This window comes from Anolis carolinensis, unplaced genomic scaffold, assembly GCF_035594765.1.
Source record: "Anolis carolinensis isolate JA03-04 unplaced genomic scaffold, rAnoCar3.1.pri scaffold_8, whole genome shotgun sequence".
NCBI lineage: Eukaryota > Metazoa > Chordata > Lepidosauria > Squamata > Dactyloidae > Anolis > Anolis carolinensis.
In genome coordinates, this window is record NW_026943819.1 from 25467154 (window position 1) to 25486525 (window position 19372).

A 19372-nucleotide genomic window follows, 5' to 3' on the forward strand; every position below is an offset into this window, starting at 1 on the left:
AGTCGTCTCAGACTAACATTTAATCACAAAATGTGCAATTTCACTATTATGCCTTGGTCATTGTTGTGGGTCTTCAAGTGACTTCTGCAATCACTTGGAGGTCCATAACAATGAGCCCTCAAGTGAACCTACTATAGTACAGGTATGAGGAAACTTGGTCCGTCCAGGTGTTTTGGACTCCAACTCCCACCATTCCTAACAGCCTCAGGCCCTTTCCTTTTCCCCCTCAGCCGCTTAAGCGGCTGAGGGGGAAAAGGAAGGGGCCTGAGGCTGTTAGGAATGGTGGGAGTTGGAGTCCAAAACACATGGACGGACCAAGTTTCCCCATGCCTGTACTATACAGTTTTTTTGACAATTGGAATTGTCTGAAAGGATACGACTTTCCTAGGAAATTGCCTATTCTGTCCACAAGATGTCACAGTTTACTTATCAGCCGCCAATGTGCGCCAATACTTTATAAACTTTATAAACTTTATATACTTTATAAACTTTCACATGAAATAAAGATGACTATGCTTTAAAAACTCCTGCTTTTTCTGCTCATAATATTCTTTGTTCTAAAGTCCCCCAGGCCATTCCTGGCCACTTCTTATTTATTTACTTACTTACAGCAAGGGTCCTCAAACTTTTTAAGTGGAGGGCCGGTTCACGGTCCCTCAGACTGTTGGAGGGCCAGACTATAAAATGGTCCAAAATTGGGATTGTTGTTGTTGTGTGCCCTCAAGTCATTTCAGACTTAGGTCAACCCTAAGTCTAAAGTTTAGGACAGGGGCCAGGTAAATGACCTTGGAGGGCTGCATCCAGCCCATGGGCCATAGTTTGAGGACCTCTGACCTAGACGATCTCAAAAGACCATATGTAAACAAAGAGACCTCCAAAGACCATCTAGATGGTCTCATAAGACCATTGGTAAGGAAAGGGACCCTCAAAGGCCATCTAGATGATCTCATAAGGCCATCAGAAGACCATAGGTAAGGAAAGGGACCCTCAAAGGTCATCTAGATGGTCTTATAGGACCATAGGTAAGAAAAGTAACCTCCAAAAGCCATCTAGATGGTCTCATAAGGCCATAGCTATGCAAAGAGACCATCAAAGACCATCTGAATGATCTCATAAGACCATAGATAAGCACAGAGACCTCAAAAGACCAGGTAGACTTAGGTCTAAAGTTTAGGACAGGGGCCAGGTAAATGACCTTGGAGGGCCGCATTCGGCCCACGGGCCTTAGTTTGGGGACCCCTGACTTACAGTATTTATATTCCGCCCTTCTCACCCCGAAGGGGACTCAGGGCGGATTACAATGAACACATATATATGGCAAACATTCAATGCCAACAGACAAACAACATACATTAGACAGACTCAGAGGCATTTTTAACATTTTTCCAGCTTCACGATTCCGGCCACAGGGGGAGCTGTTGCTTCACTGTCCAGTAGTGGCTGTACTTCCTCATTCCTTTCCTCATGTTTTGCTGGCAGTTTTATGGTGTTGTAAATTAGCCTCCCACATAAAGCGTCCCTAAATTTCCCTAATTGACAGATGCAACTGTCTTTCGGGGCTGCATAGGTCAACAGCAAGCCAGGGCTATTAATGGTTGGAGGCTTAACCCGACCCGGGCTTCGAAGTCATGACCTCTCGGTCAGTAGTGATTTATAGCAGCTGGTTACTAGCCAGCTGCACCACAGCCCGGCCACTTCTTATAGTTGATACAATGGGCTGAGGTGCAAAATCAACTCAGGATGCATCTACACCAGACATAAGCAAACTTTTTGTTGCATTGAGTGCCGGGATGGGCCCTAGAGGGAAAGGGCCGTCCCGAGTCAAACTTATGCTCGCCCCCTCCTTATGCTGGTGTAGAAAAATAGTAAACTATTGACTATGTAACTTTGCCTGTGCACATGCCCCTCCCTTCCTGTGAGCTGGTGCCATAATAATAATAATAATAATAATAATAATAATAATAATAATAATAACTTTATTTTTATACCCCGCCCCATCTTCCCAAAGGGACTCGGGGCGGCTTACATGGGGCCATGCCCAATAAAACAATCAAATATCAATAACACAGCAAAAAAACAATTATACCAATAAAAACATCAATATCAGTAAAAACAATCATTAAAATCGACATGAAACATACAATATTAAAACAGGAGACTAATTCATAGAACCCAGTCCAGAATGTGCCAAATGGGGAAGGTAATTTCACAGTTGAAATGGACAATAAAGTGCAATATAACATTGGCAACACCTCAAGAATGGGCTATTATAAAATGGGCAGATAGATCAGTCCAACAACAAATTAAGTGTCAAGGGCCTTTTGGAAGAGCCAGGTTTTTAAGCTCCTGCCTTTCTCCAGGAAGTTCCAAAGGAAGAAGAAAGATCAGAGTAAACAAGTTAGGTCATTGGTATCACTTGTGCCAAGTAGGTGTGGAAGGTGAGGAAGACCCTCAGCCATTGGCCAATTTTAGATAAGCCAAGATATACATTCTTTGTATATTTTGGTGCTAAATTTGTAAATACTGTAATTACTACATAGCATTACTGCGTATTGAACTACTTTTTCTGTCAAATTTGTTGTATAACATGATGTTTTGGTGCTTAATTTGTAAAATCATAACCTAATTTGATGTATAATAGCCTTTTCCTTAATCCCTCCTTATTATCCAATATATTCGCTTATCCAACATTCTGCCAGCCTGTTTATGTTGGATGAATGAGACTCTAATGTAACTTTATTTTTAAAATCTGTCTCCGTCTCCCTGAAGGAACTCAGGGCAGCTTAGATGTGGACAAAGCGCAAGGAGTCAAGTAACAGATATAAAAAATTAAAACACAACAACAATGTAATTAAAACAGTTAAGCGATAGAATAAAACATCATAAAATACATTAGCGAGGATCAGTACCTACAAAAGTGGAACTATTAAAATTTCAAAGGAGCGGCAGGGCATGTGCATTTGTCTGTTTTTTCATTTGCATATGCAAAGCAACACATAAACAGGCAGATTAAAAAAATGAAAACTGCTTCTCCTCCTTTTTTTTCTAAAGCCAAAGCCAATGTTGCTGTTTAAAACTAAACCCCTTGACAATTGGGTTGAAAGAGTGCAAGGAAGGATGCCTGTGTTGATAGTAACTTCTATGTTGTATTTAATCACTCACCACTTCTGAATTTTAAATGTTCTTTCAAGGGCCTAGGACAAAGCGTGGAAATGAAAATCTTTTATATCTGATCTTCCTATCTCTGAGATTTGAAGCACCAAAAAGTCAAGGTTTTATGAGCCCCTGAAGTCTAATAACATGACTTCCTTTGGACTCCAGGTAGATAAAGCTTACATGAGGAGCATATTTTTAAAGATTCAGAGGAATTTTCCAACAGATACACAGTAAGATCACACAACAAACCCACTTCTGAGGCAAATCCCATCGAAAACAAACGAAAGTCCATCAAGACCACAAGGCTTTGAAGGATACTCCCGTATCCTCTGAATTATGAGAATAAATCAAAACAATCTCATCGCTCACATCTCATTGCTTCTCTTCTTCTCTTCTTACACATCCGTTAGAGGTGGGACACAAAAATTCACAAATTATAAAAACAACAAGTCTTCAATCTATATATATAAAAGAATGATGGCATCAGGGCAGCGGACAAAACAACAAAACTACAGGGCCCCCAACCTCAAAATTTGACAACACAACCCATCATTCACGGCTCTAGGTTGATACAGCAAAAAGGAAAAGAAAAATAAAGTCCTAATTACAGGGAGAGGAATAATAGTTTTTATCCAATTGCTGCCAGTTTGAAGGCTAAGCTCCGCCCACTTGGTCTCCTAGCAACCCACTCAGCCCAGGGGACAGGCAGAGTTAGGCCTCACTTAGGCCTCTTCCACAGATTATCAGATTTGAACTGGATTATATGGCAATGTAGACTCAAGGCCCTTCCACACAGCTATATAACCTATTTAGAATCTTATATTATCTGCTTTGCACTGGATTATTTTGAGTCCACACTGCCATATAATCCACTTCAGTGTGCATACTAAACATAAAGACAACCATACAACAGACATTCAATACCACCACTACCTCAACAATTTCTCACCAACACCACCAGACAATGCCACAGCAATGCGTGGCCGGGCACAGCTAGTGTTATATACGATGGAACTTATTTCTAGTATCCAAAAATGTCAACAACATAGATCCATAATCTGAAAACTATCTACTTCTGCTTCACTGCGCTCTCATATACAACAAAAATGACCAGAATCAACGCTGACAATTTTGCAGAATGTGTTGTTGATCAATGTGACTCTTACCTCATTCCCTTAGAACTGAGCAGACTCAGCTATCAATCCGGGGAAGAAGCAGAACCAACAGAAGCGAAACTCTGGCCAATGGCTCATGATCTCCTCTCTAATTCCTGTTTGGTTTGGTGACACATTTATCCAAACCCAAACTTCCTATGGTCACAAGTCAATTGCAACTCATGTTCTACATCTCATTGCAGGAGCTCCCAGTAAAAATTAACCAACTTGATGTAACCATTAAACCTTCTGGTCACCATTGCTTTCCCAGTCTTGCCATCCCCTCTTGAGTTGATGGGAGTCAAGAATCACGCACATCACAAAGTTCACACAGCCGACGGGGTGAAAGGGTACTGGATGGACGTTGCCTTTGCATAGCAAGTATGAGCCATGCAGAAGAGGTTTTCTTCTCATGCGGGAGCTATTTAAAGTAAATGCCCAGATTCCTGGCTGCAAACCATTTATTTATTTATTACTTAGGTAAAAGTTTTCCCCTGATGTTAAATCCAGTTGTGTCCGACTCTGGGGGTTGGTGCTCATCTCCATTTCTAAGCCGAAGAGCCGGCGTTGTCCATAGACACCTCCAAGGTCATGTGGCCATTGGCATGACTGCATCGAGCGCCATTACCTTCCCGCCGGAGCGGTACCTATTGAGCTACTGACATTTGCATGTTTTCGAACTGCTAGGTTGGCAGAAGCTAAGGCTAACAACGGGCACTCATTCTGCTTCCCTGATTCGAACCGCCGATCTTTCAGTCAGCAAGTTCAGCAGCTCAGCGGTTTAACCCGCTGCACCATCGGGGGCCTCATTTATTGCTTATTTATACATAATCTCAGAGTAAAATTTTTTAACTGGACTGGAAGATACCAACTACAGTAGAGTCTCACTTATCCAACACTCGCTTATCCAACATTCTGGATTATCCAACGCATTTTTGTAGTCAATGTTTTCAATACATCGTGATATTTTGGTGCTAAATTCGTAAATACAGTAATTACTACATAGCATTATTGCGTATTGAACTACTTTTTCTGTCAAATTTGTTGTATAACATGATGTTTTGGTGCTTAATTTGTAAAATCACAACCTAATTTGATGTTTAATAGGCTTTTCCTTAATCCCTCCTTATTATCCAACATATTCGCTTATCCAACATTCTGCCGGCCCGTTTATGTTGGATAAGTGAGACTCTACTGTAAAATACAGGTTTTGTTTACTCCATTTGCATGCCCATTCTTCACACGAGTGCACAGAGAAAGGGGACAATGCCGACTCCTGCTAAACAACAAAGAGTGCAATTTGTTTTACCCACAATTACAGTTGCAGCAATGTTGCATTCATATATTAGGTATGAAGAATGGCACTCATATTTGCAGGGAGGTTTTGAGTGGGTAATTCTGTTGTGCAAAATATGCTATAAAATTACTCGGGGCATTGGAATTTCAACGTGATGCTTATGTTGTGGTGAGGACTATAGTTTTGCTTCATATGGACTGTTCCTATCGGTCCGTGGTAGTGAGTTCTCCTTTTCTCTGACTCTAACTCTTAGGATGTTATTTAGAGAAATGTTTGAATCATGAATGTATATTTTTAAAAGAGCATCATCATCATCATCATCATCATCATCATCATTAACAACAACAACAACAACAACAACAAGGTCCTTCTTTATTCTATTTCTTTCTCCTAATATGGAACCTAAAGCAACATATATAGAGTCTCACTTATGCAACTTAAATGGGCTAGCAGAATGTTGGATAAGCGAATATTTTGGATAATAAGGAGGGATTAAGGAAAAACCTATTACACATCAAATTAGGTTATGATTTTAGGTTATACTCGAGTATATACAGTATGTCCTTTATGAGAATTTCTTGAGTCCTCCAGGCAATTCTATAATATGCTTTTGCCAGAAACTGAAAAGGCATTTGCAGAATCTTGAGGGTTTAGATAGGTCCAACATCACAACTTAACTTAACATCACAACTCAGTTCAAAAGTCCTCATAAATGAGCCTGCAAATATTCAACCCAACAACCAGGTCTTCTGGCTTATTGGCAGGATGATATTATGCTAAATAAAGACAAGCCTTATGAAAATCAATTAAAAACAACCTCTGGCTTATTTGCAAGGCTGAGCCTAATTTCACAAAAGGACAAAAGCAAACATCAAATGAAATCTGATTTATCAATGTATGGTTGTTTTGATCTTAAAGCTAGTAAATAATGAAGCAGTTTCCTAACAGCTGTTAAATAATGGAATAGCTCCTTTGCCTGCAATGCTGAGAAATATTGCTACCTTCCAGGCATCTGGGGGCGTAATCCATTTATTTCCCTTTATAAATAAATCCTGTATGTTTCCCGTGATTGTCGGCATGCAGAGCCATGCTTCGGTTTCTAGACGGTTTCAGATTTGCCATCATTCAAATAGTTCCCAGTGTTAGAGTAAGCCATTTTTGCATGCCTATACTCACTAATTCCTAGTTTGCATGTTACTCTCTTGGAGCTTAGACAGAGCATATATTTATGGCAATTTGCTGCTTGTTGCATGCATTGTCTTTCTGTCTCACTCTTAAGTTGCAGACATTTTTCTTCTTATTTTATTCTATTCCATAAGACAAGTAATTCATAATAATGTCTACTTTAAATGTTTTGCATTCAGCTTTGGTATTACTCTGAGAAATACACTACAGTTTTAGTAACTTTTATCCAAACTACTTGGAACCAAGCATGTTTTGGATTTGAGATTTTTTTTAACAGCCATAGGCTGTTAGGAATTGTGGGAGTTGAAGTCCAAAACACCTGGAGGCCTGAAGTTTGCCCATGCCTGCTCTAAACCAAAGAGAAAAAGGAGCTTCTGCAAATATATATTTATGTGCTTCTTCTCCCTGATTTCTGACTTACTATTGCACTGATTATTTCTTCATTTCAATGTAATTTTCATAATTTTTATCAGGAAGCTACATGGCTTGCTCCTTATGCATCATCCCACTGCTTTCATCTTGATTTCTCAAGAAGAACAGTGTCAGCTTGGTTGAACAAACTTGTTCCTCTCAAAAGCATTACGTTTCTATGGCATCTGTAGTTCCGTAGGGTAAAAGAAACATCAAAAGTAGTCGTCTTAGGGCTACACACCAAGAAGGAAGTCCAACTGAACTCAGTGGGGCGTCTCAGAAAAAAAGTTGTAACTGCAGAATTGTAGTGAAGGGAAATACACTTACTCAAACTTCATAGGAAAATGAGACCCATTGGAATTAACTTCCCAGCAGGTTACTCATGGTCATGGCATCTTCAAAGAGACCTTGAAGGAACTCAAAGGGCCCTTGCTCACAGCCATAAAACTCAGAATATCAAGGCAGAAAATCCCACAATATCTGCTTTGAACTGGGTTATCTGAGCCCACACTGCCATATATTCCAGTTCAAAGCAAAAAATGTGTGCACAGATGTTCATTGTTCATCCCACCAACAATATCCAATTCACTGGTGAACCTTAAATCAAGCACCATCTCTCCATCTGATCTCCCTCGATGCTTGTTTTGGAGATAAAAGGAGAGCATCGGAGGAAGAAGGTACTTTAAAACTCCCCTTATCTATAGGAGATAAGTTCCCAACTAAATTGAAATGACATAAAAGCACAGATAGGCCAGAATGTCATTAAATTACCAAATTTGTTGGCTCAGCACATATGGAGTTGCATTTGAAGACTTTTGGATTTTTATAGAAGTATCGTTCCGAGGGTGGAGCTCCTGGTAGCGCAGTGGGTTAAACCCCTGAGCTGCTGAAATTGGTGACCGAAAAGTTGGCGGTTCGAATCCAGGGAGCGGGGGGAGCTCCTGCTGTTAGCCCCAGCTTCTGCCAACCTAGCAGTTTGAAAACATGCAGATGTGAGTAGATCAATAGGTACCGCTTCAGCGGGAAGGTAATGGCAGTCAATGCAGTCATGCCAACCACATGACCTTGGAGGTGTCTATGGACAATGCCGCAGTTCGAATCTGGGGAGTGGGGTGAGCTCCTGCTGTTAGCCCCAGCTTCTGCCAACCTAGCAGTTTGAAAACATGCAGTAGAAAACATGCAGTAGTTGAAAACATGTGAGTAGATCAATAGGTACCGCTTCAGCGGGAAGGTAATGGCACTCCATGCAGTCATGCCAACCACATGACCTTGGAGGTGTCTATGGACAATGCCGGCTCTTCTGTTTAGAAATAGAGATAAGCACCAACCCCAGAGTCGGACATGACTAGACTTAATGTCAAGGGAAAACCTTTACCTATCGTTCCTAGAAATTTGCAAAATATTCAGACCTTCCAGGGAAACATGTCATAGAATTGCCTAGGAACCCCAGCAAATTTATAAAGTTGACATTTTTCCCTAGATGTAAATCATGTGTTTCACTTTTACGGCGTCTGCATATCTATATCATCTTCAGATCCTTGAAGGAAAGAAGGATTCGCCATGCAATAATAACTTTTCTGCTCTAAGACAATATAGGAGCTATCCAGAAGATGGCACTGAAGAGCCTGAGAAGAAATAAGATAACATACTAAATTTCTATTGTCACCTGAAGTTCAAAGAACAAGGTTGCTCACTCCAAATTGGCCAATTAAAGCCATTAATCTGAAGAGCAAGGAGAGAGTCAAGGATCTGATCCAAATGCCACACAAACACAGAGTCTCCTGCCAATTTAAATTTGATTAATTAAAAACGTCTTTCACTGCTATGTTTGCGCAAGAGTTCGACAGACAGTTAGAGAATATAATGTGGAATACGAACACTATGAACTCTCAGTTTGACTTCTGATCCATGTTGGCTTCCCATTAGTTTGGCCATATTAATGCCTATTATAATTGAATTATTTCACTGCATAAAAGACTTTATAGAAATGAGTTCAAAATGGTGAAGATTCCGTTGGTGCTGATAAACCCATACAACGGCTTTGGATTTTTCTCTTAACGGACTGGCACAATTACTTGTCTAAAGGCAATCACAAGCGAGACAACCTGTGAGAGTGTACAACATACATACATGCATAGCTGGCTGCCAAATTTTTAAATCCAAATGTAGGAAAATTAAATAGCTGGTGATTCATCTGCAGGGAGTGACTCAACTGAAAGGGCACTATTTCATGGAGTAAGACGCAATTAGTTCTGCACATCTGTAATTAGGATTGTCAGCTCTTTATTTCTTTTGACAGCATTTCAACATACATGGACAGCACAAAGACCAAAGGAGAAAACAAACAATGACAAAAAAACCTCAGGGGAAACATGGTGGAAAGACAGGGGCTCATTAATTTTGAATGTGTGGAAGACAGTCAATGCAATGTCTAATAAATACATATCTAAATAATTTTCTCATCTAGTGGGCTGTTTGTGTAGGATTCTTTATGCGTATGTATATTCAGTCTCAGAGAAATGCAAACTTGCCAAGAAAACTCTTGATGGTGCAGCAAGTTAAACCACCGAGCCGCTGAACTTGCCAACCGAAAGGTCGGTGGTTCAAATCCGGAGAGTGGGGTGAGCTCCCACTGTTAGCCCCAGCTTCTGCCAAACTAGCAGTTCAAAAACATGCAAAAGTGAGTAGATCAATATGTACTGCTCCGGTGGGAAGGTAACGGCACTCCATGCAGTCATGCCAATGATCACATGACCTTGGAGGTGTCTATGGACAACGCCGGCTCTTTGTCTTAAAAATGGAGATGAGCACCAACCTCCGGAGTCAGACATGACTACACTTCATATCAGGGGAAAACCTTTATTTTTACAGTCTCAAAGAAATGGAAACTTGCCAAGAAAACCCAGCAATAGGTTTGCTTTAGTATAGCCATAGGTCAGAAATCAGAAATCAGACTCAAAGGCACGTAACAAAACAAATATTCAACTTGGTACCAAGTCTTTACAAAAGTGTAATGTTTTCCCTCAAATGAGTAGCACTTATCAAATGATGGGTTTACTCCCCTGAGTCAAAAAGAAGAGGCCATCTCAAAGTACATACATAATATTTGGAAGTTGCAATGAATGAGGCAAAGAATATGTGCAGCTAACAAAAATAGCCAATGAACAGGAGTATAAAAATGAAAACCTGCTTCCTTTTTTCACACTCTAAACATACCGCTGTACTTCTATTGGCTGCCTTGAGTCTGGTGGCTGGTAGTAGCATCCTAATTCTCTATATAAATATTCAAAATAACATAAAATAATTCGAGTATTGTGCTCAGTTTTCTGATTCCAAGCTGGAGAGAAGAATCTCCATTGTAGGCAGTGCTCAGTGTAGAGAGGTGTCCAGAGAAAACACCATGTCAATAGATGGCAATATTCTTGATGAGGATCATTTTAGCCTGTACCAAATTTGAAATTACTCAAAAGAAGGTAATCTCTCAATTGACTTAGTCTAGAGAGAGAGATTTCCAGCCTGACAAAAGCCTTAAGATAAAAATAAATGACAAGAAATGTATGATGGTGATGATGATAACTAGAGGAATTGCTACAACTTCCTTTCCGATACAAGCACACACTTGTGTAGTTCATTACTTGCTAAGTCTTGTGTGGCTCACCAGCTATGAATGGCAGCCTTGTAAAGATGCAGGGAATATTAGATTTCCTGGCTAGGATTATGGTTTCCCAATAAGCAGGAAAGTTTGTCAGGAAGCATTCAGCAAAATCACTTCCACATTGAAACACTGCGTGAGCAACTCTAAATTAGGATCGGTTGTGAAATATTCCTTAAGGCTTAAGCCATTGAAATCTGCCAGTCACACATTCATGGATGGATTGATTTCTGTGTTCTGCTGACCCAAGTGACAAGCCAGAGCAGCAAGAAAAATAAAATAGCTAAAGAAAATGTTTGGATGAATGGATGGATGGATGGATGGGTGGAAGGAAGGAAGGAAGGAAGGAAGGAAGGAAGGAAGGAAGGAAGGAAGGAAGGAAGGAAGGAAGGAAGGAAGGAAGGAGAAAAGCTATCCAAACTATATGGTGATGGGTAATTTTGCCTCCTTTTAGTTTTTCCAATTCTCCTTGGAATCCATGTTTTTATGACACATGACACTATAGTTTCTTGGCACTATTCTGAGTTCGAATTGTTGTTTTATATACTAGTGATTTTATTTTGCATTGTACTGTGTGTTTATTTTATGCATTGTTTTAGGCACCTTGTAAGCTGCCACGAGTCCCTTTGGGGAGATGGAGATGGGGGTACAAAAATAAAGTTGTTGTTGTTTATTTATTTATTTATTTACAGTATTTATATTCCGCCCTTCTCACCCCAAAGGGGACTCAGGGTGGATTACAATGAACACATATATGGCAAACATTCAATGCCAACAGACAAACAACATATATAGACAGACACAGAGGCATTTAACTTTTTTTTTTCCAGCTTCACGATTCCGGCTACAGGGGGAGCTGTTGCTTCACTGTCCACTAGTGGCTGTACTTCCTCATTCCTTTCCTCGTGTTTTGCTGGCAGTTTTTTTATGATGTTGTAAATTAGTTAAATTAGCCGCCTGCATAAAGCGTACCTAAATTTCCCTACTTGACAGATGCAACTGTCTTTCGGGGCTGCATAGGTCAACAGCAAGCCAGGCTATTTAATGGTCGGGGGCTAAACCCGACCCGGGCTTTGAACTCATGACCTCTCGGTCAGTAGTGATTTATTGCAGCTGGTTACTAGCCAGCTGTGCCACAGCCCGGCCCTTGTTGTTGTTGTTGTTGTTGTTGTTGTTGTTGTTATATGCATCCTCTGTTTAAAAGCCTCCAAAGAAGGAGCCTCCACCACACTTCAGGGCAGAGAGTTCCACTGCTGAACAGCTCTTTCTCACAGTTAGGAAGTTCTTCCTAATGTTCAGGTGGAATCTCTTTTCCTGTAGTTTGAAGCCATTGTTCCATGTCCTAGTCTCTAAGGCAGTAGAAAACAAGCTTGCTCTCTCCTCCCTATAACTTTCCCTCACATCTTGATCCATGGCCCTCATCATGTCTCCTCTCAGTCTTCTCTTTTGCAGGCTAAACATGCCCAGCTCTTTAAGCCACTCCTCATAGGACTTGTTCTCCAGACCCCTAATCATTTTAGTCGCCCTCCTCTGGACACATTGCAGCTCGTCAACATCTCCCTTCAACTGCGGTACCCAGAATTGGACACAGTTCTTAGCACTGCAATTTGAAAATAATTGCTTGGACTACAACTCTAATAATCACCCAGCCAGCAAGTCCCCTGTGCACGCTGGCTGGAGAACTGTGAGAGTTTCAGTCTTATGAAAGGCTAAGTCATCCAAGCTGAAAGTCAATGATCGAGACCAAGAGGGGCCACGGCAGCTGTTTAAATCTGCATTGCATAAAGGGTATCAGTTAGCTCTTGCCTGTCTTATCACTTATGGAGCCTCGCATTATGCAAGCCCAATGGTAATTTTGTTCGTATTTATGCTCACTTGTGACAGTCACTGCTTCAAATGGGGTTGGACATATCCTGTCTCAATAGACAAGGCCAACATGTTGAAGAGGACACTTTAGAGCACTGTATTTAGTTGGCCTAGAGGTCAGGACCACAGAAGATGTCATGGCTCCTCCATACCGTATTCCTTAGCTATGATCTTCAACTATGGAGTGAAAGGTTCTTACGTTTCAATATATCGCCCATCAAATCTCCTTCTGGTGCTTTTAATGGTTGGGAGAATGAATATGGTTTGGAACTGAACTCTTCCCTTCCAGCTCTGTATTCCAATCTGGGCATCACATTGTAGCAATGAAATAGACAAGTGGAAGCGTGCTCAAAGAAGGGCAACAAGGATGATAAGAAATGAAGTTTGAAGGGGTCTGGCATGTTCATACTGGTGAAAAGGAGACTGGAGGATGACATGACTAAATTCTTTAAATATCTAGTAGGTTGTTGGAGAGAAAAGGGTGCAGGTTTGTTCTGTGGGTCCAGGTCTAATGGTCTGAAGTTGCACAAGGGTAGATTCTGAATGAACTGATTGACCTTAAGAGTTGCTCAGCATTGGAACCAATGATCTAGAGAGATGGTGAGACCTCTTTATTATTTACTTATTGGCTTTATTTATATCCCACTCTTCTCACCCCAAAGGGGACTTGGAGCGGCTTACAATTCTTGGCAAAATTCAATGCCGCATCGCATATACAGATAGGCAAAATACAACAACTCTAGTAATATATATACAGTAGAGTCTCACTTATCCAAGCTAAACAGGCCGGCAGAAACTTGGATAAGCGAATATCTTGGATATATAGGAGGGATTAAGGAAAGACCTATTAAACATCAAATTAGGTATTGATTTTACAAATTAGGCACCAAAACTTCATGTTATGCAACAATTTTGACAGAAAAAAGTAGTTCAATACGCAGTAATGATATGTTGTAATTACTGTATTTACGAATTTAGCACCAAAATATCATGATATATGGAAAACATTGACTACAAGCAAGTCTTGGATAAGTGAGACTCTACTGTATATATAATAATATTGTGCTATGGTAATAATATAATATATTGTATATACATGTAAAATTGATACTATTATTATAATGTAATGCAATATAATACTAATAATAATAGAATATAATAATATAATTACTATATTGCACTATATCACTATACTGTAATATTATTAGTAATATTACATTTAATATATAATATGTAATGATATTAATTACATATAATATATTAAATGTAATATTACTAATAATATTACAGTATAGTGATATAGTGCAATATAGTAATATATAATGCTATTATTGTGCTATGCTAATGATATAATATATTGTATGTAAATATAACTTGTAAGCTGCTGTGAGTTCCCTTCGGGGTGAGAGAGGGCGAGGTATAAATGTAGTAAGTAAATAAATAATAAAAAGGTTGAAACATAAATACTATAAAATAGATTAAAAACAAATTGCGTAGTTCCATAGTCATTATCCGTGCTGCTACATTTATCTGGACGTCTTCAAAAAAAGGGCTGACAATTCTCTGGCTGGATGTCCTGCACTGAGCCAAGGATTGGATTCAGTGGTCAATAGGACCCCTTCCAACTCTATAATTCTAGCAAACTGGTGGCCTATTGTGACCAAACAACATCAGAGCAGCTAGCATAGTGGGTTAAACTGCCAACTACATAAGATCTTGCCAACTGGAAAGTTAGCAATTCAAGCCACGGGTCGGGGTGAACTTCCGTCACCAACTCCAGCTTCTGCTTACCTGGCAGTTTGAAAACAACAATGCAAGTAGATAAATAGGTACCGCTTTGACAGGGAGGTAAAAGGCGCTACTGAAACACGCCGGCAATTCAATCAGGAAAGGCATCCATGGACTCTTTGGCATGGAAAAATGAAATAACAGCACCTCCCCATGACCAAATCGAGCACAGTTTCCAGATGCTGCAGACGGGAAAAAGAGGCAAGCCTTGCCTTGTACTGTCTGTCTTTGCCAATTGTATAACGACATTGAATGTTTGCCATATATGTACCTGTAATCCACTCTGAGTTCTCTTGGGGAGATAGAGGGAAATATAAATAAAGTATATTATATTATCTGTAGGGAGAGCATTGTCTATCAATCTCAATTCTAATCACAGGTATTAGAATCATAGAGTTGGAAGAGACCCTATTGGCCATCCAGTCCAACCCCCTGCCAAGGATCCTTATGACATTAGCACTGAAGCTGATGCCATAAGGAGCATGACTTGTTTGGGGCACTTCTGCTTTTATTTCTGCTCATGGTTGCTCGTTGCTGTGCTCCATCCCCTTGTCCTTTGTGAGCATCTGCCTGCCAAGGCCTTAGCTTTGATCTGGAACTGTTTGGGAATCACAATTAGAGAAAATACTTGGCCTCCAGAGCCCTTCAGAAGTGTGAATATCATTTTCAGGGATTTGTAATCCTATGATGCTGAAATTATCCGGGACTTAAGGGTACATTCTGCATTCACGGTCCCTCCCCCGGTTGCCCAAATGCAAAGCGACGAGGCTTCTCGTCTGAAGCAACAAAGATCCGACGGTATTGTTACGAGAGGAATGTGGCCTTCTCTCACAGGAGGAGAGAGTGCCTGTGCTAAGACGATACGTGCATCATGATATGTTCCTTTCTGATGGCTTAACGCTAAACTGAACAAAATCGTTCATGTCCTCAAGTTCTCTCAGAACAGGACATCTTCAGCAACCTACGGATTGGTTTCCCCTTCTATTGCAGGACCTGCGAAACCTGGTTATCCTTTTCACATTTATAAAAGCAGCAAAATCAGCATTACAGAATACAGATCATTGCTCAAGACAGGAGGAATTGGTTTGAGACGTCTAGTGTGTTTTCGGTTCCTACAGCAGGATGACTTTGGAGCCTGTGCTATATGAGCCGCCAAGGTGCCATGCTGGCCTTGGTATGCTAATGCTCCCTAATCCATACATTCCCCAGCCTTTTTCCAAACACCCTTTCCGAAATGTCTTGGGCACAGGGGTGAAGGATGACATGGGGACACATAAATAAGAAAACTTAAGTACAGATCTGACATGCATGTGCAACAGCGGTGTATCTCTGAAGACAAGATGGGAAAGAGAACGGCATTTTCATTCCCTGCTCCTGAGTTTCCGGACTCAATATATTTAGAAGAGTAAAAGTGCCAGACTATGCAGACTCTGGATCTGACCCAACAAGGCAATTCTTGTCTTCCTACAGTGTATACATACACACCATTTCCTGCCACATGCATACTTGCATACTTCACACATTGTTATACAGTAGAGTCTCACTTATCCAACATAAGCGGGCCGGCAGAATGTTGGATAAGCGAATATGTTGGATAATAAGGAGAGATTAAGGAGAAGCTTATTAAACATCAAATTAGGTTATGATTTTACAAATTAAGCACCAAAACATCATGTTATACAACAAATTTGACAGAAAAAAGTAGTTTAATATGCAGTAATGCTACATAGTAATTACTGTACAGTAGAGTCTCACTTATCCAACATAAACGGGCCAGCAGAACGTTGGGTAAGCGAATATGTTGGATAATAAGGATAGATTAAGGAAAAGCCTATTAAACATCAAATTCGGTTATGATTTTACAAATTAAGCACCAAAACATCATGTTATAAACAAATTTGACAGAAAAGGTAGTTCAACACGCAGGAATGTTATGTTGTAATTACTGTATTTACGAATTTAGCACCAAAATATCACGATATATTGAAAACATTGACTTCAAAAATGGCTTGGATAATCCAGAACCTTGGATAAGCGAGGCTTGGATAAGTGAGACTCTACTGTAATTTCAAGCTGTTTCATTTGAACAGTTGACAAGGGAATCTTGTGTTTTCTTCATTAAATGTCCTCAAAATATTGTTTTACACAATGTGCTAATTATAATCACAATTATTTCCAAGTAAACATAATGAAACTTGAATTGTCTTATCATCAAGGCTGTCACTTGATATAAATGCCAACCATGATTAAGAATGACATGCATTTCAGATTTCTCATCCAGATAGATCTCAACGAAATATATGTTACTCAGCTCTCAGGGTTTGTTTTTGTTTCTTTTCAGACTCCCAGTTGAATATAAACAACAGATACCTATATAAACCAACATTTTTTAAAACTCCCATCAGTTAATTAACCATGTGATCTGCAAATACAGCATTCTGGTCCAGAAGAGCTTACAGGTGTGACTTTATGGCCTATTTCCTATTTTTCTTCATGCTTTTCGCATCTCAATGTTACACTACGCCTGACCAAATACTTCTTTCTCCTTCTCTGGCAATGATTTAATATATGAGTAATAAATTGTGGGGTTTTTTTACATGTCAGGAGCAACCGGAGTTGCTTCTGGAGTGAGAGAATTGGCCGTCTGCAAGGACGTTGCCCAGGGAACGCCTGGATGTTTTGATGTTTTACCATCCTTGTGGGAGGCTTCTCTCATGTCCCCGCATGGAGCTAGAGCTGATAGAGGGAGCTCATCCGCTCTCTCCCTGGGTGGGATTCGAACCTGGCAGCTTTCAGGTCAGCAACCCAACCTTCAAGTCACGAGACTTTTATCCCCTAGGCCACCAGAGGCTCCTTATAAATGGTGGTAGAAGCTAGCCTATCGGAACCATACAGAAAATTTGCAAATAGCTATTGTTCTCTAAGCCTGTCTCTCATTTTGCTTACAAACTGTCTGGAGCTACAAATTTGTTCCCTGAGATCAACAACTAAGAAATCAGTGCCAAATGGGCATCAAGTTTAACCAGCAGAGGGAGACAGAAACAAGGTAGCACATGCGCAGGAAGTGGCAGGAGTCGACAGGAAAGCCATTGCTCCTGCTCTTCAAGGGTTTCCCCCTGGGCAAAGGTGAAAGAGATGACCCACCTGCTCTCGCTGTACTCCTTCTTCTCCCTGACATTCAGCCACTTGCGGAGCAGAAAGCGCTTGCGTCGTGGAGAGGCGCTGGGCGTGGAGCAGTTCGACCAGGGGGTGTCCTCATCGCTGGAAGGGGTGATTTCAATGGAGGGAAGTTGTAGGAAATCCTTATTCGAGGGCGGTGCGGCCTCCAGGTTCTGCTCCTGAATGTTCCTCGTGCGCCGCATCCTGAACCGCCTCCGGCGCAAGGTTGGCGTTGATGAGCTGGACCAGACTTGGGCACACTCCACCTCCTGCTGCTCCGGGACTTGCAGTGCAGGGAGTTGAAGGGTTTCGGTCATCTTGGCAATTGGCACCAGCTCCTGTGTCACTTCTCCTCCCACTTTCATCTACTCCAAGGCGCTCTCCTTCTCACCCCCTCCCCACCGTGGTCTCAGTGCAAGCCACACCGAAGAATCAGAACCCGCCTTGCTCCTTTCTCACCCAGCTTGGCATCCTCCCTCCCTCGCCAGTCGGAAATCTCATGTTCCTCAAGTGGTTTCATTTAACAAGGAAGAGCCTCAAGGCCACCAGCAGAGCAGCCCCAACATGCTCTTGAGTTTCAACCCAAGTCCTGTGACCTTAAGAGAAGAGAACTTTCTTCCTCCTTCAAAACACCATCCAGTTATGCATCAGGGACAAAAGCTGAGTTGACAACCACCAGCACTGGCTTCCCTTGGCTCTTTCTTTGCCTCCTTGCATGGTGGATCAACGCCTTCTCCAGGGCTCAGCTGAAAAACTCTCATCTGTACAGCACTCCGAGTGACTGAATGGAAAGTGAGGAGGAGCTGCGAGAAAGTCAGAGAAAAAGAAATGGGGGTGGGGGAAGAGAGAGAAAGACAGACACAGAGCCAGGGACAGGAGGAAGGAAATAAAACTGACAAAGAAGAAGTGTGTGTGTGGGGAGAAAGAAAGAGTCTCCCCACTTCCAGCAGCTGATAAGCTCCGGCAGCTGCTGACAGTGTAACCATACTCTTAACTCAAGGGACAAGGTCTCTGTTACTGAATGTGCTTTTGCTCCAATCAGACACAGAATAAAAGACACAGAAGGGTGGAGAGGAATGAAAACAAACCTTTCATACAAGGTGATTGGTTGGGCTCACCCTCCATGTCACATTTCCATGCTCAATGTCCCACCCTGCAAAGGGAGGGGGAAGTAGGTGACCTCCAGGCTTAGTTGTTGTGAGTTTGTTTTCCTGAATGCCTTCTATTTCAAGTCACACACAGTGGAAGAAGGAAAGACACAAATGGCAGGTGGTTTCAAGGAGACTATCAGCCAGAACGTCATCGTCATCATCATCATTATCATGGACACCTTTCAAATTGCCATTTATCACACCAAACACAAAAAGAAGTAAAACCTGAAGCAAAGTGAAAGAGACTTTTTTTCCATCAATTTCTTCATCTCAGAACGTCATCATCATCATCATTGTTATTATCATGGACACCTTTCAAATTGTCGTTTATCACACCAAACACAATCAGAAGTAAAACCTGAAGCAAAGATACTTTTTTTCCCATCTGAATTGAGCATCAATTTCTTCATCTGACAGAGTGTTAATGAACCTGCCGGACCTTCGTTTTTGTTTCTTCCACAACCCTAGAATACATTTCCATGGAAAAGAATGCTAAGGAGCAAAAGAGGGAGTGGTTTCTGGGTACGGAGCTGCTTCCAAAATGACATGCTTT

General features: G+C 41.1%; 1 protein-coding gene across 7 annotated transcripts in view; it reads right to left on the reverse strand.

The window, feature by feature from the left end:
• Positions 1 to 19372, reverse strand: part of gramd1b (GRAM domain containing 1B) — a 246854-nt gene that overhangs the window by 167308 nt on the left and 60174 nt on the right. Inside the window, exon 2 of one of the 7 annotated variants that reach the window (XM_062961375.1) lies at positions 17654 to 18471. The exons of 3 other annotated variants lie outside the window; for them this stretch is intronic. In XM_062961375.1, the coding sequence (XP_062817445.1) occupies positions 17654 to 18033 (380 nt within the window). In that variant the 5' untranslated portion in view covers positions 18034 to 18471. Of the gene's footprint in view, positions 1 to 17653; positions 19132 to 19372 lie in introns of those variants that run through there. 3 more of the 7 variants (XM_008113751.3, XM_062961382.1, XM_003222810.4) reach the window with 3 other exon arrangements.